The sequence below is a fragment of the Canis aureus genome, chromosome 8, assembly GCF_053574225.1.
Source record: "Canis aureus isolate CA01 chromosome 8, VMU_Caureus_v.1.0, whole genome shotgun sequence".
NCBI classification, from domain to species: Eukaryota; Metazoa; Chordata; class Mammalia; order Carnivora; family Canidae; genus Canis; species Canis aureus.
In genome coordinates, this window is record NC_135618.1 from 35826155 (window position 1) to 35847258 (window position 21104).

At 53.7% G+C, this 21104-nt stretch overlaps 1 protein-coding gene across 3 annotated transcripts in view; it reads left to right on the plus strand.

Annotated features, from left to right (window-relative positions):
• The window catches only part of SLC6A17 (solute carrier family 6 member 17), a 49613-nt gene that overhangs the window by 12162 nt on the left and 16347 nt on the right, over positions 1-21104 (plus strand). For 2 of the 3 annotated variants that reach the window (XM_077905804.1, XM_077905805.1), the window contains exons 2-6: positions 4325-4697; positions 9224-9381; positions 11054-11180; positions 11941-12122; positions 13823-13933. In XM_077905804.1, coding sequence (XP_077761930.1) covers positions 4412-4697; positions 9224-9381; positions 11054-11180; positions 11941-12122; positions 13823-13933 — 864 coding nt within the window. In that variant the 5' untranslated portion in view covers positions 4325-4411. Of the gene's footprint in view, positions 1-4324; positions 4698-9223; positions 9382-11053; positions 11181-11940; positions 12123-13822; positions 13934-21104 lie in introns of those variants that run through there. The other variant, XM_077905806.1, reaches the window with a different exon arrangement.

Here is a 21104-nt window from a genome sequence, read left to right on the forward strand (position 1 = left end):
AGAAGAGGCGCCGCTGTGAGCAGCGCCCTGAGACCTGCCGCCCCTGTTCCGCGCAGCTCCGTAGGGTGGGCACTGCTGTCCTCCTTTGACAGCTGGGCCACGGAGCCCTGAGACCCCAGGCCACTTGCCGGCTAGGCAGCTGCTGGGCGCCGAGCTGGGCCCGGAGCCGCGTGGCCCGGCTTCTGAGCAGCGCCCCACGTCCAACCACCCCGAGGCCAAGCGGAGACGTGGTGGCTCCAAGCTATCCCAGAGGGGCCGGTGGGCCACTGCCAATGAGGGGGGCCGGGGGGCCACTGCCGACGAGGGGAGCCAGGGTGCCACTCCCGACGAGGGGGGCTGGGGGGCCACTCCCAATGAGATGGGCCCGGGGGCCACTGCTGACGAGGGCTCTGGGGGGCCACTGCCGAGGTTGCTAGGCTTTAATACGGGGCTGTGGCGCCGTGAGTAGTGAGATTCGCATTTTTACACCGAAGAGCTGGCGCTCAGCAGACCTTCCCCTGCTTCCCTGTGGCCTGGGTAAGGGGGGCCCGGGCTGGGCGTCGTGGGGTGCCGCTAGGAGCCTCGGGGTGGGGGGGCCAGATCCTGCTGACAAAAGCCGGACATTTCTGGGATGGTGTGGGTGGCAAAGGCTTCTCCACCCCTACCCCACTTACACCGCACACTCACTCTGGCTTTTCTTGGGGAGAAATGGCATTTATGTGATTAATATGTAATATAAATGGGGGGCTTAGGTATTTTTCGGTGAATCAAGGCAAACAGTGCAAGGCTTCCCGGTAGCGGGGGTCCTCCTGGCGCCAGGCCCCAAGCCGGCCACTTTGGAGGCGTCCGCTCGTGGAGTCTGCAGGTGGCCCCCCTTGGGGAGCGGGGAGCTGTTGTCACGTAGACCCTGTTTCACCCTGGAGAGAACTGACACCTCCATAGTTGAAGTGGCTGCCAGCCCCCCTTGCGCACCGGGCAAGGGCCCCAGAGGTGGCGGCGGTGGCGGCGGCCGCGGAGGGCAGGGCCTTTGAAGACAGGACAGGGCTTGAGCGTTCCCATTTTGTCCGATTGCTCACTCATGTGACAACACATTTTCCTGAACATCTTGCCGAGATGTCCCCTCCTCAGGAATGCCTTTTTAGACCATAAAATAGCGGCCCTCCCACTTGCAACACTGCCCTCCCCCCCCCCCCGTGTCATTTCTCTTCATATCATGCGTCCCCACCGGCCACTGTGTGTTTCTTTCCTTCATTGGCATCTGACCCTTCCACAAGAAATATAAACCCCCCAGAGGAGACACTTCTCTCATTTTGTTTGCTGTTGCATCCCTGGCATGTAGAACAGAGCCTGGCCTGGGAAAAGCACCCAGTAAATGAACGAATGTATGAAATAGGAGCTCTTGAACTCAGGCCCCTCTGACCGCAAAGCCCCTGCCCTCACTACCACCATCTTCTTCCTGTTTCCTTCCTTTTGCAATCCATTTCCCCCCGGGCTTCAATTTTCTCATATAGAAAATGAGAATATTGCCAGGGCCCCTCAAGCTTTAATATTCTAAGTGTCAGACTCTGTTGTCACCCAGCGTGTTCCTGGGCACAGAAGGTTCCAGTCATGATTGCAGCCCAGCCCAGTGCCCCTGCTTGCAAATTTGCCCCAGCACCTTTCGTCCTGCAAACCTGATGGCACAGAAGGCTCCGGACCCCGTCCTGTGATGCAGGATGCTCTCACACACCTCTTGGGAAGAAAGAAGCCCTGCTGGGCTGGTGCCTGTGGTTTCTGTGATGCTGCTGTGGGCATCCTTCTCTGGCTTTACCAGAATGTGCTAATTTTGTCCTTGAGTCCTCCTAGTTTGAATGATGCTTGTCCCCTCTCTGCAGCCCTTTCTCTGCTGGTGACCAGAGCTGCCACTCTCTAGGCTATTTATGGGAAAGCGTGTCCTCCAGTTGGTCAGCAGCAGGATGAATTCTGCAGACTTGCGGGAATCCCCTTCGGTTTTCTTCAGTTGTGAGATAATGGGCAGTAAAACATACCTAATGCACTGCAGATTGTCCTGATCAGATTCCACTGTAGGCAGAGTACCTGGAGACAGGCTCCGAATTGGAACCCTGGTGATTGCTGCCTCCAGAGGGACCCCAACCCTTCTTCCCACTTCTGTCTTTCATAAAAACTCTTCTTGAAGATGCAGGGGAGATGGGGTAGCCAGACAGCCAGCCCTTGCATGTGCCTTGGGTTGTCTGCCTTTGAGAGCCATGGGCACAGGGACCTGCTGACTGGGGAAGGGGGAGGGGCTCATGCTGGCAGCCCAAGCAAGAGCACAGGCCTCCCCATTGTGTGACCCCTGAGGGCACCATTCCCTTACATAGCATGCCCCCCCCCCCCCCCCCCCCCCCCCCCCGCAGCCAAGGGAGGCAGAGGGCTGAAGGGTCAGCAGACACACACTCCCTCCAGGACACAGAGGAACATTCAGCTGAACCCAATGTGGAGTCCCAACAGAGAGCTGCATTTCTTTTAGAGAATTCTAAGGTCTTTTAGGCAGACTGGTTCTGTCTCAGTCACTCCAAAGCCCAAGACCTTACTGCTCCTGGGGCCTAAGGGGTAGTCACCAAAGACTCACTGTCTCCCTTGGATGAGAAAGGCAGGGAGGTGTCACCTGCTGCTGTGGCCCATGGCCTGGCCCAGGGAGGGCTGGCTAACCGCACAGACCAGCATGGGCCATCCGCCATCTGTCGGGTCTCCCAGCATCACTACACAGGTAACAGGATTTGGCTAGCCAGGTCCCCTTGAAGTTTGGGTCGTAACTGGAGTCACCCAGGAGGCCTGGGCTAAGCTACTTCTGTGCAGTGCCCAGGCCCGTGCTGTTCTGATGGCACCTACGGGCAGCGGGGCTTCCAGAGGCAGCTCCTCCCCACAGTGAGCGATTACAGAGCTGGGTAATTTACATCCCTAGAAAGTGCAGGGCACCTGCAGGCCGTGTGTGTGTGTGTGTGTGTGTGTGTGTGTGTGTGTGTTTAATTTTAAATCCTCCAACCTCTCCTTAAGGAGGAGGTGCTTTGAAACATAGCAGCTTGTTGATTTCAAAGGACTCGTTTCCTTGGTGCTTTATTTCTTTAAGGGAAAGCGTGAAAGCCAGCGGGAGGAATGGGGGAGGGGGGGAGGGGGGCTGGCCCGCCTGCATTGTGCAGACAGAAGATCTGCTGTAAGACTGTCGCCTGTCGCCTGTCGCTGGGATGGAGAACTGGCTTTCTCTCTCTCTCTCTCTCTCTCAGAGAGAGAGAGAGAGAGAGAGCGCGGCGGGCGTGGCCCTCAGACAGTGTGGGCGCTGAGCGATGACCCAGCATCTGTTGGCACTAAGCGAACACCTCCAGGGCTGTGGTGCCAGAACCCTTAGCAGAACCTGGTTAGAGCTCTTGCTGGGGAGTGAAGGGGACACGGGGGCTGGTTCCAGGTACCAGAAGTCAGAGCTCTAACTTTTTTTTTTTTTTTTTTGCAAGCATTAATGTCCCCTGAATCACCTGAGGGTTCTGTAAAAATAGAGACTGATTCAGTAGATCTGGGGATGGGCCCGGGCTTCTGCGTCTCTAGCAAGCTCCCCATGCTGCTGCTGGCCCACGAACTGTACTTTTTTTTTTTTTAAGATTTATTTATTTATTTATTCATGATAGACAGAGAGAGAGAGAGAGAGAGAGAGGCAGAGACACAGGAGGGAGAAGCAGGCTCCATGCCGGGAGCCCGATGCGGGACTCAATCCCGGGACTCCAGGATCGCGCCCTGGGCCAAAGGCAGGCGCTAAACCGCTGAGCCACCCAGGGACCCCCCCCCGAACTGTACTTTGAAAAGAAAGACCCTGGTGAAGGCAGACCCCAGCTTCACTGCCACCCCCCCCCCCCCCCCCCCCCCCGGTGGTTTGGCTACAAAGAGCTCAGGAGGGCTGGGCTTGGCCACAACCTGCACCCCTGTGAGGGGAGGTCTGGGGGGCCTCGGAAGGGTCCTGAGCACTCTGGTCTATGCAGTGATGACAGGGGCAGTGCCATGGGAGATGGCCCTTAATTTGGGTGTGGTGTCTGGTTTGGCCTCTTCTGCCCCAGTAGGTTTACCTTCAGTGATGCTCAGATAGCAGCTGTGGGAGAACTGAGTCTGCAGACTTTGAGGTCCTTGGGGGGTTTCCTCTGGGGGGCGGGGAGGAAGACAAGCTCCACATTCCAGGCTGCTCACTGCCCAGCCTCCAGGTGTGTGCCCTAGAGTGATGGGGGATTTGCATCCACTTGCTCCCCCCCCCCACCTCCCTGGTGTAGTCAGCAAGCTGTTGTGGTCAACTAAGCTTCTCCTGTTCACCTGTTCACTCTCGCAGGTGCCCGGATGAGAAGGAGCTGACAACAGCAGAGTGTCACCTTCTCTGAGTGCTGGGAAGCAGGGCTGTGTGGCCCGAGTGGCACCAATGCCGAAGAACAGCAAGGTGACCCAGCGTGAGCACAGCGGTGAGCATGTCACGGAGTCGGTGGCCGACCTGCTGGCCCTTGAGGAGCCGGTGGACTACAAGCAGAGCATCCTGAATGTGGCAGGTGAGGCCGGCGGCAAGCAGAAGGCGGCAGAGGAGGAGCTGGATGCGGAGGACCGGCCGGCCTGGAACAGCAAGCTGCAGTACATCCTGGCCCAGATCGGGTTCTCTGTGGGCCTGGGCAACATCTGGAGGTTCCCCTACCTGTGCCAGAAAAATGGAGGTGGTAAGAGGCGGCCCTGCCTGCCCCCAGGGTGCTCTGCAAATGGGCTGGGCTGAGGGGTGAGAAGGAACAGCCCTTTGCATATGCAGTCGGGGCTCTTGTAGGGTGGAGCTCAGGGTTCTAGAGGAAGGCTCCCCAGAAATAGCCAATAGTTAACAGCTACCAAGAGGCTGTCAGGAGTGATGATAACCAGAACACGGGCTGTGGCCCAGGACCGCCTGCAGGCAAGCCCCAGTGTGGCCAGTCAGCCCTGCAAACCCGTGCAAGGTGCTTGATCTCTCTGCACCTCTCTGTTCTTCACCCGTAAAATGGGAATGATAGATCCTGCCTCACAGCAGCGTGAGGAGGATTAAACAAGCTTTACATGTAGAATGCTTCACACCGTATCTGACGCATAGTGAGGAGCAGTGGTTGGCCATTGCAATGAAATGCTTAGCAGGTGCCAGGCACTGTTTAACACTTGCTGGCTCTTAGGCTGAAATGCACGAAACTGTTAGTATCTGAGCATCTTGGAATAACCAAAACACCAATTTCATACAGTTCAACCATCGGATCCCTCTACACCTATGTGAGAAAGAAGTTATTATCTTCATGGTAGAGACTGTCAGTTTTGAGGCACAGAGAGATTAGATGACTTGCTCAAGTCACACCGCTAGTGACAAAGTGAGGATTCTCACCTGGACAGCTTGGCCAGGGAATCTGAGTACGCCTGCTGCTGCCTCCCAGCGAGGAGGGGGCCTCACGCTGCCCCTTGAGTTTTAATCCACCTAGGGGATCTTGCTCCCGGTATCAAACCCCTTTTACTAACCACTTCCAGCCATCAGGATAGGTAGCAGCCCCCTGGGGCTTTATCCCCCAGCCCCTCTGAGACAGACTGGAAAGTTCCAAAGGTAATTTGTTTTGAAACCAGGGGAACACTAACAAAAAACAAACAGAAAAACCTAGCGGGCTGAATACAATGGCATTTACAAGCTTGGACATCTGGTCCTGGGAAAGTGATTTGAGAGAGCAGAAGGTCCTTGTGCCTCTGAGTCCCCATGGCCTGGGACTGCCTCACTCCAGCCTGATGGGTGGCCACAGCTTTGTCAGCATTTTAACCTGACTCCTTCTGCCTCTGCTCCAGGGGACTCTGGCCACGGAGCCTATCCCAGAGATGCAGCCCCATTCAGGGATACTCTCTCCTCTCCAGAACACACTCCCTCCAGCCCAGAGGCCAAGTCTGGCTGGAGGCTTCCCCACCTTTCCCATTTCTGTTGAAAGACAGGAGTGAGAATGCCATTCGAGCTGGTGTAACTTTCCACCAGAGCATGGTCTATTTACCATATGCTCTCCATGCTTTGAAAAATCTTCCCCAGCCCCACCCCAATCAATCAGCAACTGCCAGTTAGAGCTTTCGGTCTGTATGGCATGGCCAGACTCAGGTCACTGAGTTGCTAGAAGAGCAGCCCAAAGCAGAGATAGAAATCCAAGTGTGTGGTTTTCTTACGTGCTGAGAGATGCTGACAAGCAGCATCCACAGTGACTTCAGAGGGTGCGTCGTATCTGGGGACTCCAGCCGGGAACCACTAACCTTACCCCTGTGGCTTAGATGATCAGCTCTGCCTGGGCACTGAGTGCTGAATCAGGGTCCCTCTCCCCACCACACACGCTCCCAGGGCAGTGGTCTTGCCGGAGCTTTCCTGTTCACGGTGCCACCAGCCAATTGTCCGGGCGCCAGACGCCTGGACAACCCCCAGGAAAGCATTGTTAGCGGCTCAGTATTTGGAGCTCTCCATTCCTCATTCCTGCTCTCATTCTTCCATCCTCTCCGATTCCTAGAATCCCTTTTTATCTCTGCCTTTAGCCCTCCTGTATCCTACACGTTTTACGGCAGGTCATCTTAAATGTTTTTTGGAAGGAGGCAAATGATCCTATTTCATATATATATACAGGAAGGAGGAAACTATTTTGACAGAGAGTAGAAGCTCTGTGGTTTTGAGCCATGGGGGAGCTGGTCAAACTTGGCTCAAATCTGGGTGGGTGTTCTGGAACTCTGCTTAGCTCCACTCAATGCTGACAGTTTATTCTGCATTATCTTAGTTTCCCTTTTTTTTCTGTTGATTCTTATGAAAAAGAGGCAGATGTTCATCAGGTGCTGACTGGGGGTAAGTAACACATGTAATCCTCACAACAGCCCTGTGCAGTGGGTCGCATTGAACCATGGGAAATGGCTGTTTTTCTGAATCAAAAATGGTCACAATACCAGCAGTTTCATGTGATTCTGCCGAATGTTATCATCATCTTTATATAGATGACAAAAAGTGGCATAGAGAGATCAAGGAATGGCCCAAAGTCACACAGCTAGTAAGTGGCAGAGCCAGGGTTCAAGCCCAGAAGGTCTGGCCCCAGGGTCCGGATCTCAGCCCCTACTTCTCCACAGGCTGAGCCCCAGGTGGTCTTTCAGGATTTGCAGGAAGCAAGACCCAGAGTACAGACCTAGATGGAGACTGTAGAGCTCCAGGGGGCCTCAGAGATGCCACAGTCAAGCTTCTTAGAGCCACGTTCTGCAAAACCTCCTGACACCCTGAGCAGTGCTCCCAGCTGTTCAGATGGAGGACCCCAAAGTTCCCGCAAGTCACTGAAATATCAAAGGGATTCCAGTTGTGTCTCCAAGTTGTATTTTCGAAGGTAGTAGAGAGTGCATTTCCAAATGATTTACGCAAGGGTTGGAAAAAAGTACCTCTACCTAACCAAAGATCCTCACCTGGACCACAGCCCCTGAGCACTGTGTGTGGCTGGGCCGTGGCACTGTGAGGGGAGCTGCGCCAAGTCCATGCCCTGAGCCTGACTGAGGCCACCGGCCCCAGTGACAGGTGGCAGGTTGCCCGTGGCCAGTCTTTGCTGAGGGCCACTCTTTGGACAGCACATAGGTGGAGGCTGTCTCTGGTGCTTTGGGGAGAGGAGAGAAGCCTTCACAGAAGATGCCAGCCTACTCTTCAGACACCCCAAAACCCATCCCCCTGCACCTTTTGCCCCATCCAAGGGTATATGGCTGAAATATAAAACCGGTGAGGCTGTGTCCCTTTGACTTTCTGCAGGTCATATGTCTCCTCTTTCATTTCCCTGAACTCAAGATCAAGAGAGAGAACCAGGAGTCCTTCAGGCCCACCCTCCTTTAGGGGCCAGGATTGGCACTGCTTGTTAGTGACAAGTTGATGTTATGTGTATGTGTGATCGTGTATATGTGCATGCTTGATGAATTGGATGCTGCTGTGTACGGCTGGATGGGTTAGCGCCCCTGGAAGCCTTTCCTGATCAGTGCTGTTGGACCCCGACCCCTCCCTTGGCGCGCAGGGTGCTCAGCCGGCCCTCTGTGACGAGTCCGTGTGTGTGTATACACATGTGCTGACATTGCTCACGTGAAGCTGAGGGTCCTGCCTTCCAGACTGTGAGCTCTCCTGGGATAGTGCTGTACTGATTGTGCCTTCTTTTGCTCCCCAATCCGCTCCCCGCCACTGCACATGCCTGGCACAGGGTCGACCTGCAATAAACAGCTGACTGTTGCCAAGTGCCGGATCTTGTGCTCGGGAGATGCCCTATCCCCTGAGTTTGTTGGCAAATTGGATACATGTGGACTGTCATGTTACAGGGGGCAGAGCAGTGCGTGGCTGGGGGTCTTCTGGATACTCCCAGCTGGCAAGGTTTGGTCTGGGGGATGCTGGGTGACTGACCATCAGGGCACTGGTGACTGTCTGGAGCTGTCTGATGGCGTTGCTAACAGGACTAGGTTGCTGGCACATCTCTCAGCAGAGATCACTCGTCTGTGTCCAGACACCATTTTAATTCTCCTGCTAAACGCCCTGTCACTTGGAATTGTGATTGTGTCTGCAGTGAGGCCAGGGACAGTGAGCTTAATTTATCATCCAGAATCTTTATCAAGATCCATTCTGTCTATCCATTACCATCCTCCTGGCTATGCTTTTCTGAACTGCTATTTCCTCTCTCGTTCCTCCCAATTAGCTGTAGATTAATGGTGGTGCTGGTCAGACCCTCTCCCTGGAGAGCTTCCAAGCTCTGCTTCCCTGGAGCTGCCAGGTCCGCCACGCTGGCTTCGGTTTCAGATGCGGGGAAGGCCGTGCCTGGGGTCTGTGCCTCTGGGCGGCGAGTGATCAGGGCCCACTCCACCTCCATCTGGGGCTGCTTCTCTGTGGGCGGGAGGGAGCGTGAACAGGTGTCCACAGAGTACGTTAGGAGGCGAGCCGGTCTGCGTGACTCGACGTGTGGATTCCCGAGACAGTATGGCATCTGTCTGTCTCTGAATCTAACCTTGTGAGCAGTCCTCCCGTAGCATTTCAGATCAGGGGAGTCAAGGGATGTCTGGGTGGCCAGTGCGTTGTGGGTCACATGTATAAGCCGGGGCCTTCCTGGAGGAGCCCAAGGACTGGTCGCAGTTTGAGGGTGGTCAGAGATGTGGGCAAGACTGTAGGATATGGCTGTCCTCCCTTACCCTGAGTGCCGTGCATTCCTCTGACATCCTCTCTCCTCCCCAGGTGCCTACCTGGTGCCCTACCTTGTGCTGTTGATCATCATCGGGATCCCACTCTTCTTCTTGGAGCTGGCTGTGGGCCAGAGGATCCGCCGCGGCAGCATTGGTGTGTGGCACTACGTGTGCCCCCGCCTGGGGGGCATCGGCTTCTCTAGCTGCATAGTGAGTCGGGGGCCAGCACTGGGCACTAACCAGCAGGCAGAGGGGCTGCTGTCAGGTCCGAGGTTTGCAGACCAGAGTCTTGGGTCAAGGGCAGGGAGGGAGACCCTCTGCACGAGAATTGCTTCCAGCTGGTGTCTCAGGGCCGCATATCTCCTCCATTGAAAGTTGGCTACACTGCCTGAGGCAGGATATGATATTTGGAATTGCTACCAAGGAGGAAAGGCTGGGACATCTCAGCCGGAGTTCTCTGGGGACACGTGGACCCTCCTGGATAGCTCTGTCTGCTTACTACCCATCAGCTCCCCGCAAGGGCGGCTCTTCCTCTTTCCTTGATTGAAGAGTATTTGAATTGGGCAAGTGTGTGGCACAGGAAAAGGCAGCCCTGAGGCACAGGAATAGAGTTGGAGAAGGTCTCGGACAAGAGTGCGGGGCTGACCCAGAAGGGGTGAGGCTTTGGAACAGTGGGAGCCAGGGAGACCCCACTGACTAGGTGGGGAACTCTGTGAGGCTCGTTCACGGGGCTGGGGGTCAGGCTCTGCTTAGCTCTCTAGGGAAGGAAACTGAGCTTCTCTTAAGGGCAAAGCACACGGGTGCCCCTGCTCACACCTGCTTCTGGAAGGGACCAAGGATTCTGTTAGGCCTGGCAGCACGGCCAGGCCAAGCCTGCCTCAGGCAGAGACCATGGGAGGGTCTGTGTAGCTCCCGGAGTCCTGCTGGGTATCATCTCTGCTCAGGTTGCCACGGCTAGACGCAGCATCCTCTGCTGGGGCTGGCCGTGTCTGTACATGAGTGTGAAAGGGCCTCCACTCGGCCGGAACGCACCCAAGTAAAAGAAGTGGGCGCCCTTCTCCCTCTGTACTCCCGTTAAGGTGTGCCGGAGGAGTGTCTGCTCCTGCACACCAGGGCTCAGGTGAAATCCAGGCAGCAAGCCCGCCCGGCTCGCCTAGTGGTCAGCATACCAGAGCTGGGACCCTGGAGGTGGAGGGGCCTCTCAGCATCCCCAGCCCCCAGCGGATGTAGGAAATCCCCGTGCGTAAAAGCACTGCTTCCTGAGAAACCTCTTGGACTCTCAGTCCGAAACTATGCATCCCTATTTCAAATATAATTCTACCAAGGTAGGTGATCGTGTTTCCAAGACACAAGAAGTGACATCTTTTGGGCAACAGGCTGCTGCTGCTGGTACCAAAGAGAGAGTGGTGTCCTGAGAGGAGGGAGGGCACAAGAAACCAATAAGAAGCATCCGGGAGCACTGCCGTCTGGGGCTGTTGTCTACAGGGGCAAAAGCTGTGCAGGCCTCTACAGCCCCTGAGGGCAGCTCTGGAATGGTAATCCTGAGTCATCAGGAAATGATGGGGAGATGCTTTAAGCATCTTAGAAGAATTTCAAACTGGAAAGGATTAACATTTTAAGAGTTCATTGCTTAAAGGAGGGATCTTTAATATCTGAAACATTCCTTCGTGGATTGTCTGAATACCAGATGAGTGGAGGATTAGGAGGAGACCCTCAGCGCCCATGCCTCATCCCTCCTCCTCCTCTTCCTCATCCGCCTCCTGCAAGAGTCTGTGCGGTCTGGTCTGCCTGAGCCTGGGCCTTGGATGGGGAGTTGGGGTGGGGTGGAGTTGCCTGTGGCCTTGTGACCCCTACCCCCACCACTGTGGTCCATTGTCCTCAGGTCTGCCTCTTTGTTGGGCTGTATTATAATGTTATCATCGGGTGGAGCATCTTCTACTTCTTCAAGTCTTTCCAGTACCCGCTGCCCTGGAGTGAATGTCCTGTCATCAGGAACGGGACTATGGCAGGCAAGTATGAGACCCCCTGAGTATGACCACCTGGGGACCCCAGCCAGCCTGTCCCAGGAGGGGCTGGAGGAGCCTGAGAGGCTCAAGCACAGATTTGGGACTTGCTGTGTCACCTTGAACAAGATACCTACCCTCTCTGATCCTCATTTCCCATTCTGATGGCCCTTACCAACCGATCCCATAGAGTTCTTAGGGGGATCGAATGAAATGAGTGTAGGGAAAACTCTGGAAACTGTGACTCTTGTTTAGTCATTATCAATGATCCTGTGTTACTGTAGCACCATCCTATCTGGAAACAGCCTTAATTTGCATGCCAGTCTTACAAAAGGCTAAGTGACTTATCCCACCTCACAGATGGGTAAACTGAGGTCCAGAAGTGACATCCCTGTGTTTGCACCACTCATTTAACCAAGGATCTGGGATGGGAAACCATATGTCTGGCTCCCATGTCAGGACCTGTCCCAAGGAGCTCGAGACCAGTGCTGCCTATCCTGGCTGTCCTCCAGGCGTGGAGGCGGGTAGGGATGCATGTGTGTTAATTTAGCCAGATCCATGTGTCCTGAAGCCTCCCAGGCCCATCTGGAGCCCCATCTGGGGTCCTCAGGGTCTGCCGGAGGCTGGCTAGCCCAGAAGGAGCACAGTACCTCCCTGCCACCCACACTCAGCCAGCCGCCCACCCACTGCTGCCCTGGGTGGGGGTCAAACAGAGGAGGCAGCCCCGCAGCCCCACCTGAGGCCATGGCCTTTGCTGCTATTCCAGTGGTGGAGGCAGAGTGTGAGAAGAGCTCAGCCACTACTTACTTCTGGTACCGAGAGGCCTTGGACATCTCCAACTCCATCTCGGAGAGTGGGGGCCTCAACTGGAAGATGACCCTGTGCCTCCTGGTGGCCTGGAGCATCGTGGGCATGGCCGTCGTCAAGGGCATCCAGTCCTCGGGGAAGGTGAGTCAGGAAGGGAGTCAGACCCGCACGGGGAGCCGCAAGAGCCCGTGGGAGGCAGGGGGCTGAGGACCCTGGGCTACGCCAGGCAGGGTCTGTTGAGTGGGCTTGGCCTCTGGGTGGTCCGGGGGGACAACGCAGGCCCCCCTTGGAGGCGATGGGAGTGTCACTGCCACGTTATTGTTCCCTGTGAACAGCCCACCAGGAGTGGCTAGGAGTGGGCTTGTGGAAAATCAGGGCTCTGACCCCCGGTCACCTCTGCTCCGATACCTCAGGCCCGCACTGCAGACTTTGTAGAGAGAGCAAGCTAGGAGTGCGGACCCAGGGACATTCATCTAGATCCTAGCTCCTTAGGTTCCCAAGCACACACCCCAGAAGAGTCTCCTCTGGGCACTTTTTCGTGAAAACCAGCAGCTCACATGTAAACTCAAGGGCACCTTGAGCAGATGGGTGCTGTGAGTGAAGGGGCCTTGGGGCGTCTGATGTTGGCTCTCCACTGCTCGCTCAGGGCGCAGCCCACATACCTCCATACACCTCCCAGCAGCTCAGATCCCCTTTCTTCCTTGTCAGGTACCAGTACTCATGGGCTACCAGGGCTGGAAAGGACATGAGAGACCTTGTGGCTCAATTCACTCATTCTACAGATGAGGAAACTGAGGCCCAAAGCAGGGAAGCCCCTCACCTGACATGACACAGCCAATCAATCCCAGAGCTGGAACTAGAGCCTTGATCTGTCTGAGGCTCCAGGCTCCATAACGGACTTCTTGAGCAAGGAAGCTAAGTGTTGGGAAGGTAGAGTGTTCTTGGCCACCACCTGTTCCCTCTCCACGGGCCACAACAGTAGCTGACACTTGATGGCACTTAACCAGGTACGGCCACATGTACGAATGCTTTTGGTCCACAACAACCTTATGAGTTAGGAAGCCTTATACCCATTTATAGATGAGCAAATGGAGGCACACAGAGGTTAAGTGAATAGCTCAAGGTCATGTGGTGGCTAAATGGTAGAGCCAGGATCGAACTCTAGTGCTGCAGCTCTGGACACACGCGCTCGTGGGCCTTCAGTACCATCCTGCCCAAACAGCCCTCTTGATTTGTTTTAGCACAGCGAATATTCTGTGAGCATCTCCTTCGTGTGCGGCTCTCTGCCAGGCACATGGGGATACAGAAATGTGCAAGGAATGCACATGCTAGAAAATGGCACGCAGTGTATAATCATAAGAGGCAGGACCTTTTCTGATGTTTTGGCTTGGGAGCCATGCCTGTAACCTCCCGGGTGCCTTCCGTCGGAGGAGCTCTAAGGACAGGGGAGTCCTCGGGGAGCCCACTGGAGTCAGGGATGGGAAAGCAGGCATGAGACATGAAGAAGTGAGGTGGGGAGAGGAGCCGCTTCCTCGCCCCCTTTGGCGGCCGTTGGGGGTGCGGAGGCTGCAGGCCCAGCCCTGCCAGCTCTTGAAAGGTGGAAGCCAGCCCCAGGCACAGCCAGGCTGACTCCAGCTCGTCTGTGCTCCTGCTTCTGCCTTGGCTCAGTGCCGGGCGTGCGGTGGGTTTGGCCCTGTGCCCGGGGGTTCCAGGGCTTCTCTTTCTGCTGCCATCAGAGGAGGCTGCCCCAGCTGTGCACAGGGCGGGGGATGCCCCAGCTGTGGGGGGGTGCCAGCCGCAGGAGGCACTCTCCCCACGGTGGGTCCCTGTCCTCTCTGTAGGTGATGTATTTCAGCTCCCTATTCCCCTATGTGGTGCTCATCTGCTTCCTGGTCCGGGGGCTGCTGCTGCGAGGGGCCGTCGATGGCATCCTGCACATGTTCACCCCCAAGGTAAGGGTCTGGGGGGCACTGACGGCTCCACCGGGCCTGGCTAGCGTCCTGCAGCTTAGTGCTCATGAGGGCCTGTTACATGTCAGGTAGTCGCCACGGGCCCCTGGAGGCATGTACCGGGGAAGGGAGTGTGGGCCCTGCCCTCAAGGTTCCAAAGAGAGGGACCTCACATCCATTTGGGGGAAATCGGGAAAGGCTTCAGAGAGGGGATGAGCCGGGAGTGGATCCTATTTCAATGAATGGCATTTGGACATTGCAGTCAAAGGAATCGAAGGAGCAAGTGCGGAAAAGCACTGGGCACACCTGAGGCTGCAGTGGGAAGGCAGGTTTGGCTGGGGCACGGGGGCAGGGAGCAGTGGTGGGTGTCATCAGTGGATTTGTGACAGCAGGAATCAAGAAGATGCCTAAGAAAAGGTATCTCCCTGCTGGGAATCCCAGCTAGTACCCAAATCAGGGAAGAGTGTTACAGTTTTATTCAGGATAATAGACCAGGTGGGTCATGACCTTGTCCTTACCAAATCCATCCACATCTTCTCTTTGCATCCCCTCAGGAGCCCCGTGAGGGACCGCTGGGCACATTTCACAGGGCTATAGCAGGGCCGCAGGCATCCTGAGGTGTACAGACAGGATTCTTAATGGTGATCTTTGCCACCATGTGGCCTTGCCTCCCTACCTCCCCTGGCCATGGCTACGGCTGCCTGAGCCAGTCCCCTGAGGAATAAGGGGATTTCAAGGTGCTCTTCAAGGTGGAGATGCACTTCAAGGTACATCCCAAAGCAATGTACCTTGGTAACCCCAGCTGGGAAGGCTGGGGAGGTCCACCTCCAAATGCCAGCTCATCAGTGAGCAGCCAGCAATGGGCACGGGTCAGAACTCCACCATCTTGAGGCCCCCAACCTTGGCTCTCAACAGTGCCATGTCCACATGTGCTCACCCACACCAGTGCTCACCCAGAAGGGTCACACAGATGACACAGGAAGAAGAATCCAGATTTAATGGGGTTTGAAATCCCTATTCCTTCCCAGCTCTGCTCTGCAGCTGGGAACAGCCTCTGATGTTGGGGGGATGGCAATGGGTAAGACACCCACCACTCGTATTCATTAGATAGGAATTGCCTTGGCCCCCAGCATTCTTGGCTATAACATCTGAGGTTCACAACCACAGAGGTCCACTCTAGGAAGAGCACATGGATCTCCTGAGCCATGAGTGTGCCTCCCAAGCCACGTGGCTGGCATAAGGAGGTTGTGAACATGTGATGTCTGACAAAGAAGAAAAAATGCAAACCTCATACGTTTAAGGGAAAACGGCCATGAGAAGAAAGCCAGTGGTTTTTATAAAGTACTTCAGCTGTATTTCTAGAATGATGATCAATCTCATGTTTTCCCTTGAGTCTTTCAGTTACACTTTACTGGACTTGTGAGGAAACTGTATACTCTGGAGATGTTCATAAATGGGGAGATTCACACAGGTCTCCAGACGCGGCAGGCCCCTTGGTGGCATCCCTGTCGAGAGAGCCCAGTACGGAATGAATTCATGAGATGGGCTTCTGGGGCCAGCACCCACAGAACCACTCCCCCATTTGATTCAGGCACTCTTTAAAACATCTGTTTAATCCTGAAATACCTCAGGCAGGTAAACACACCTATATTATAATAAACATTTGAGAGGCCGTAAAAAATTACAGAGGCATAAAAGTGCCCTGATAGCTTGCCCCAGTCCTGTTTCTTTCCTCCTCCAAAGATAAGCACTAATCTGAATGTGGGATTTATCCTCCTAATACCTTTTTTAGAACTTGTAATCCATATATGTGTATGCCTAAACAACCAATAGCATTTATGCTCACTCTTAAACTTTACGTAAGTAGCATCGTAGTATATGCAACTTTCTGTGACTTGCTTTAGCTTTTATTATTGTTCAACCCTGTTGAGATTTATTTATAGTACTGTTTGTAGCTCTAGTGCATCCATCTTCCCGCTGTATAGTAGTCCGCCGTAGCACTAAGCTTTGTTTCGTGTCTAGTTAATGATCATTTATGTTGTTTCCAGCTTTCACCATTGCCAGTAATGCTACAGTAAACATTATTACACAGGCTTTCATGTGCACAGTTTTTTCTAGGGTGTCTGTGCTTAGGAGTAGAATTGCTACCTCAAAGGGTATGCATACCTTCAGTTTTACTAGATGGTGGCCAAATTGCTCTTCAAAGTGGTGGCAATGGTCAGCACTCCCACCAGTCTGTGTTTGTTGGACTTCCAATTTTGCCGAGCAGATGGACGTGAGATGGTTGATGTGCACTTTGAACAACAGAGGACGCTCGTGTCCAGAATCTTGTCCTGGATGTTCAGGAGATGGTGTGATGCCACTTTAGCATTTGCAGGATCCAGGACCTCCCTGAGGTGAAGTTTAAAGAAATCCAACCCAGAAGGTCCTAGAGGAGCCAGATTATCAAGACCCAGCAGTGTGGCCTCCGGCCCATCTAGCTCTTATGACTTTCAGGCTGGATAGAAGCCTGTGGGCTCATCTCGAGATCTTGCTTACTGAGCAGTTCTATGGGCAGCTCTCTCCCTTGACCTTAGATGGATGTGATGCGCAGGGAAGGGCAGGCCTAGGGGCCTCCAAGGCCAAACCCTTCCATCAAGGATCCCTTTCACGGCCTGTGCTGCAGGTAAAGCCAGTAATGATGGCTGGGTGAGGCTCCTTGGAGGAGGACAAAGTCCTCCGAGTCATCCACAAAAAGGGTGGACCCCCTCTCAGAAACAGTCGTCTAAAAAAAAAAAAAAAAAAAAAAAAAAAGGAAACAGTCGTCTAACTGTCCATACATGGCAGACCACTGTTGCAGAGCTCTGACTGTTCCAGTACAGGATTGCTGCGATATGATGAACCCTGGAACTATTTCAAGTTCTTCACCCAGAACAGTACCATAGAATGCTAAGGTCATTGCACACAGCTGCCCAGGCTGTGCACTGCTCCATTTATACTGACCACAATGTGAATAAAATCCCCAGGGGTCATGCCATTTGGCAACCATGACAGAGTCCAAGGAGATTTTTAGCTAGGGCATCTCCAAATCTGCTTGAAAAAAAGCACAGGCTCTGCATAAATATGCCGAATGTCCTCTTATAAAGTCTTCCAACATCAGAAATAATATAAACTATATCTGACCTTTCAGTCCATGCCCTCAAGCAGTCGCTGTGCCAGTGACAAATGCAGTGTGGCCAGGATACCATGATGACTCACTAGCATCTTTGATGGGACAGTAATTCATGTTGATGGCTAGTTAAATTCTTGGTTGGATTCCTCGGGCAACTTCTCTCCTGATTACTTTATCTCCCTCCAGTGAAACCCCGGGTCAGCATGGAGTGCCACAGAATTCACTATGTAACTTGCTCAGCACAAAGTCGTAGACTTCTAATCACCAAAACTTTGGAAAATGTTTATCAAAATTAAAACTGTTCATGTATTTTGGCCCAGCAATTCCATTTCCAGGTATTTGTCCTACAGATATATTCACTCAAAAACAAACTGATCTGTGCACGATACTGATCATTACAGTGTATGTTTTGGTGGCAAAAGATTGAAAACAACTCGAATGACCATCATTCATTTATGCCTTCATTAGGCAAAGGTTCACTGGATGCCTGTTATGTTCTGGGTTCTGGAGTGAGTCCGGTTCTGGGATCCAGCTATGAACCAAGTAGACAAACTTCCTGGCCTTCAGGGATCTTGTATTTTAGGGAGACAGACAATATAAGATTAAGGAGTTTTTGGGTGGTGTTGCTAAGAAGAAAAAATACAGCAGAGAAAGGAGGATTAGAGACACCAGAGAGGGGATTGCTTCAGATAGTGTTCAAGGAAGGCCTCCTTGAGAAGGTGGCATTTGAGTGAAGACGTGGGAAGTGGGGAAGCAGGCTGTGCGGATATGTGGAAGGAGCACATTCTATTTCGGAGGAGGCAATAAACAAAAAGGCATTGGATGTGTCTGGCATCTAGTTCAAGGAGACTAATGAATCCAGAACAGGAGGGGAGAGGCATAAGGACATGTGTTCAAGGGGCTAGTGGGAGCCAGGTTATGAGGGTCTTGTGAGCCAGGTAGGACTTTGGTGTTTACTCATGGTGATATGGGAGCCATTACAGGTTCTGAGCAGAGAAGCAACTTGATCTGACTTCCGTCTTTGAAGGATACCTCTGGCTGCCATAGAGAGTCTGAGGGGGCATGGGTGGAACAGGAAGACATACCAGAAGGCTCCATCCTTGGAGCCATCCAGGTTCTAGAATTCATGTAGGTGAGCGGTGACTGCAATTTGAGTCCAGGTGATGGCAGTGGGAGTGATAAGCGGTCGGATTGGGATATATTTAGGAAGTAGGGTCAACAAGATTTGTTGTTGGATTGGACGTGAGGGGAGAGAGAAAGAACGATCAAGGATGACTCCAAGGTCTTTTGCCTGAGTGCCTAGAAGCATGGGCTTGACATTTATGGAGACAAGGGCAGATGGTGAGAGGAGCGGGTTCAAGACTACTTGTTTGGGCCATGGCAGGTCTAAAATGTCTGAGAGATACTGAGGTGGAGATGTGAGTAGGCAGTTGGACAGATGAATCTGCAGGTCAGGTGGAGATAGAAATTTGAGAATCAGAGAATTTAAAGCTGTGGACAGTGAGAAGGAGAAGAAAGCTGAGCCCTGAGCACCAGGAACCAACATTTAGAGTTTGGGGGAAGAGTAGCCAATGTGGGAGAAGGAGGAGGAGGAAGAAGAGGAGGAGGACAGAGACATGGATACATTGATCCCAGAGGTAAAGCAAAGAAACTACTTTAAGGAGGGAGTGGCCAGCCAAGTCCGAAATTGCTGAGAGGTTAGGCAATGAGCACTGAGAAATGAGCAGTACACCTGGCAGCAGAGGGGTCCCTGATGAGCTCCACAAGAGCTGTTTTGGGGACAAAGTCTGAGAGTGGTGGGTTCAAGGGAAAATGGGACATGAGGAATTGGAGACAAGTGGTAAAGACCACCTGTTTTCAGGAGCTTTGCTATCAAGGGGAGTGAGAAATGAGAAATGGGTGGAAACTGGAGAGAGCCATGGGATCAAGGGTGTTATTTCAGAACTTTGCACAATGATAACAAAAATCCATCATACACTGCTGGAGGGAAGGTGGACTGGCGCAGCTGCTTTGGAAAACAGCCCGGCAGCTCCTCGAGAGGTCAGACAGAGTTAGTGTGCGATCCGGCAGTTCCACTCCTAGGCACATCTCCAAGAGAACCAAAAACACGTTCACACAAAAACTTGTACACAAACGTTCGTGGCAGCATTATTGACAACGGCCAAAAAGTAGAAGCAACTCAAATGAACTGTTGAACGGAAAAATCAAGAGTAGTATGTTTATCTGATGGAATATTATTAGGCCATAAACGGGAATGAAGTCCTGACGTGCTACAGCGTGGATGTACCCCAAGCACAGTACACTGAGTGAAGAGGCCAGTCACAAAAGACCACACATTGTGTGATCCCGTTAATGTGAAATGTCCAGAATAGGCAAAAACTGTGGAGACAGAAAGTAGACTAGTGGTTGCTTAGGGCTGGGTTTGAGGGGAGGTTGGGGGATGAATGCGGGGTATAGGCTTTCTTTTTGGGGTAATGAAGACGTCCTAAAATCGCTTGTGGTAATGGCTGCACAGTTGTGCGATGTGCTAAAAACCGTGAAATCATACGCTTTGTAAAAATCCAGCAAAGACTGGGAAGTCAGTGCTGTTGGTGGAGGGGACCAGAGTCCTTGAATGAGCAAGAGAGGTGGGACCCGGTGTCCAAGCAGAGAAGCGAGGAGGAGGGGAGACGAGGGCCAGCCTGTGGGCGCGCACGCTGGCAGCAGAGAAGGTGGTGAGGCGCCCCTCACCGCGGGAGCTCTCCTCCCACGTGCGCTCAGGGCCACGGTGTGCGGTGCAGTCGGCCAGCACGGCGCAGCTCCACCTGTGGGTCCCAAGCGGGACACTTCCTCCTGCTTCACGCCTCGGAAAGCATGCTATTTCCCAGTTAGTAGGTACTGAGAACAACCCCGTGTTTCATAATGGGGGTGCTTCAGCCCATTTAAAGTCCTAGTGACCTCGGGGCAGGGGTTATTCTTGCATTTTGCACGTGGGGAAATTGACACATAGGGAGGTTATAGAGCTCGTCCAGGGTCCCAAGGGTTGCGTTCGGTGACTTCTCCAGCTATGCTCAGCTGCCTGGGGGCAGGCCCAGAGTCGGTGGAGGCCTGGAGCAGAGTCAGGAGGCGCTGACAACAGGGGACATGGAGAGAGGTGGTAGGGGAGTTAAGAGGGTAACAAGGGCATAACCAAGTGATGGACCATTGACTAAGCCAATGAAGAAAGGAAGTTAGGCTACAGACAGCGTAGGGGAGTGAGATGTAGGTGAGTCCCAGGGAGGCTGAAGAATTTTTGGAGTCATGATATGAAGAGTGAGCTGGAAAGGTAGGGTGCTTTGGGGTGCAGGGTCCTTAACTTTGAGACCCTATTGGAGCAGAGCTCTCAGATATGACAGAGGCCTTGACACAACCCTAGGAGTGGGGTGAAGGACAGGATTAGTGGGAGGGAGGAGTGGAGGGGACCAAGAACTCTGATGGCAGTAGAGGGACGGAGAGAGAATACCGTAGAATAGGAGTAATGACTTGGAGGAACAGCTTACACCCCGTTCACCTCCAGGCCCAGCACAGCCTTCCTGAGAACAGCCTACATCCGGGCTCTAGGGGTAGCTCGGCCTTAGCTCCACCCCCACCCCACCCCCCCAGCCAAGGAGTCGGCTGGTGCATCAGGATGCCGGCAGGCCCTGGGAGCCAGCGACCAGGCCCGGGGCTCCCTTGAGCAGACTGTGGGAGCGGGGCTGAGAGTGCACAGGGGCTGCAAGGGCAGCCTGCCAGGAGCCCCCAAACTCTGTGGGCTCCCAGCTCTGCACGATGAGGAAATAGCAAGACTGGGCAGGGTGGTGGACTCCTCTGGTGTGGACGGTAGGGGAGAAAGGGGAATACACACACACACACACACACACACACACACGTAAATATGTATGTTGGGGGGCGTGTCACTGACATACACATAAAATTGCCCCAGACAGGCGTGCAAACAGCAGCTCTCATGGTCACGTGTGGCGAAGAGGAAGCGTGTCTGGATACAGCGTGGGGCAGAGGAGGCCT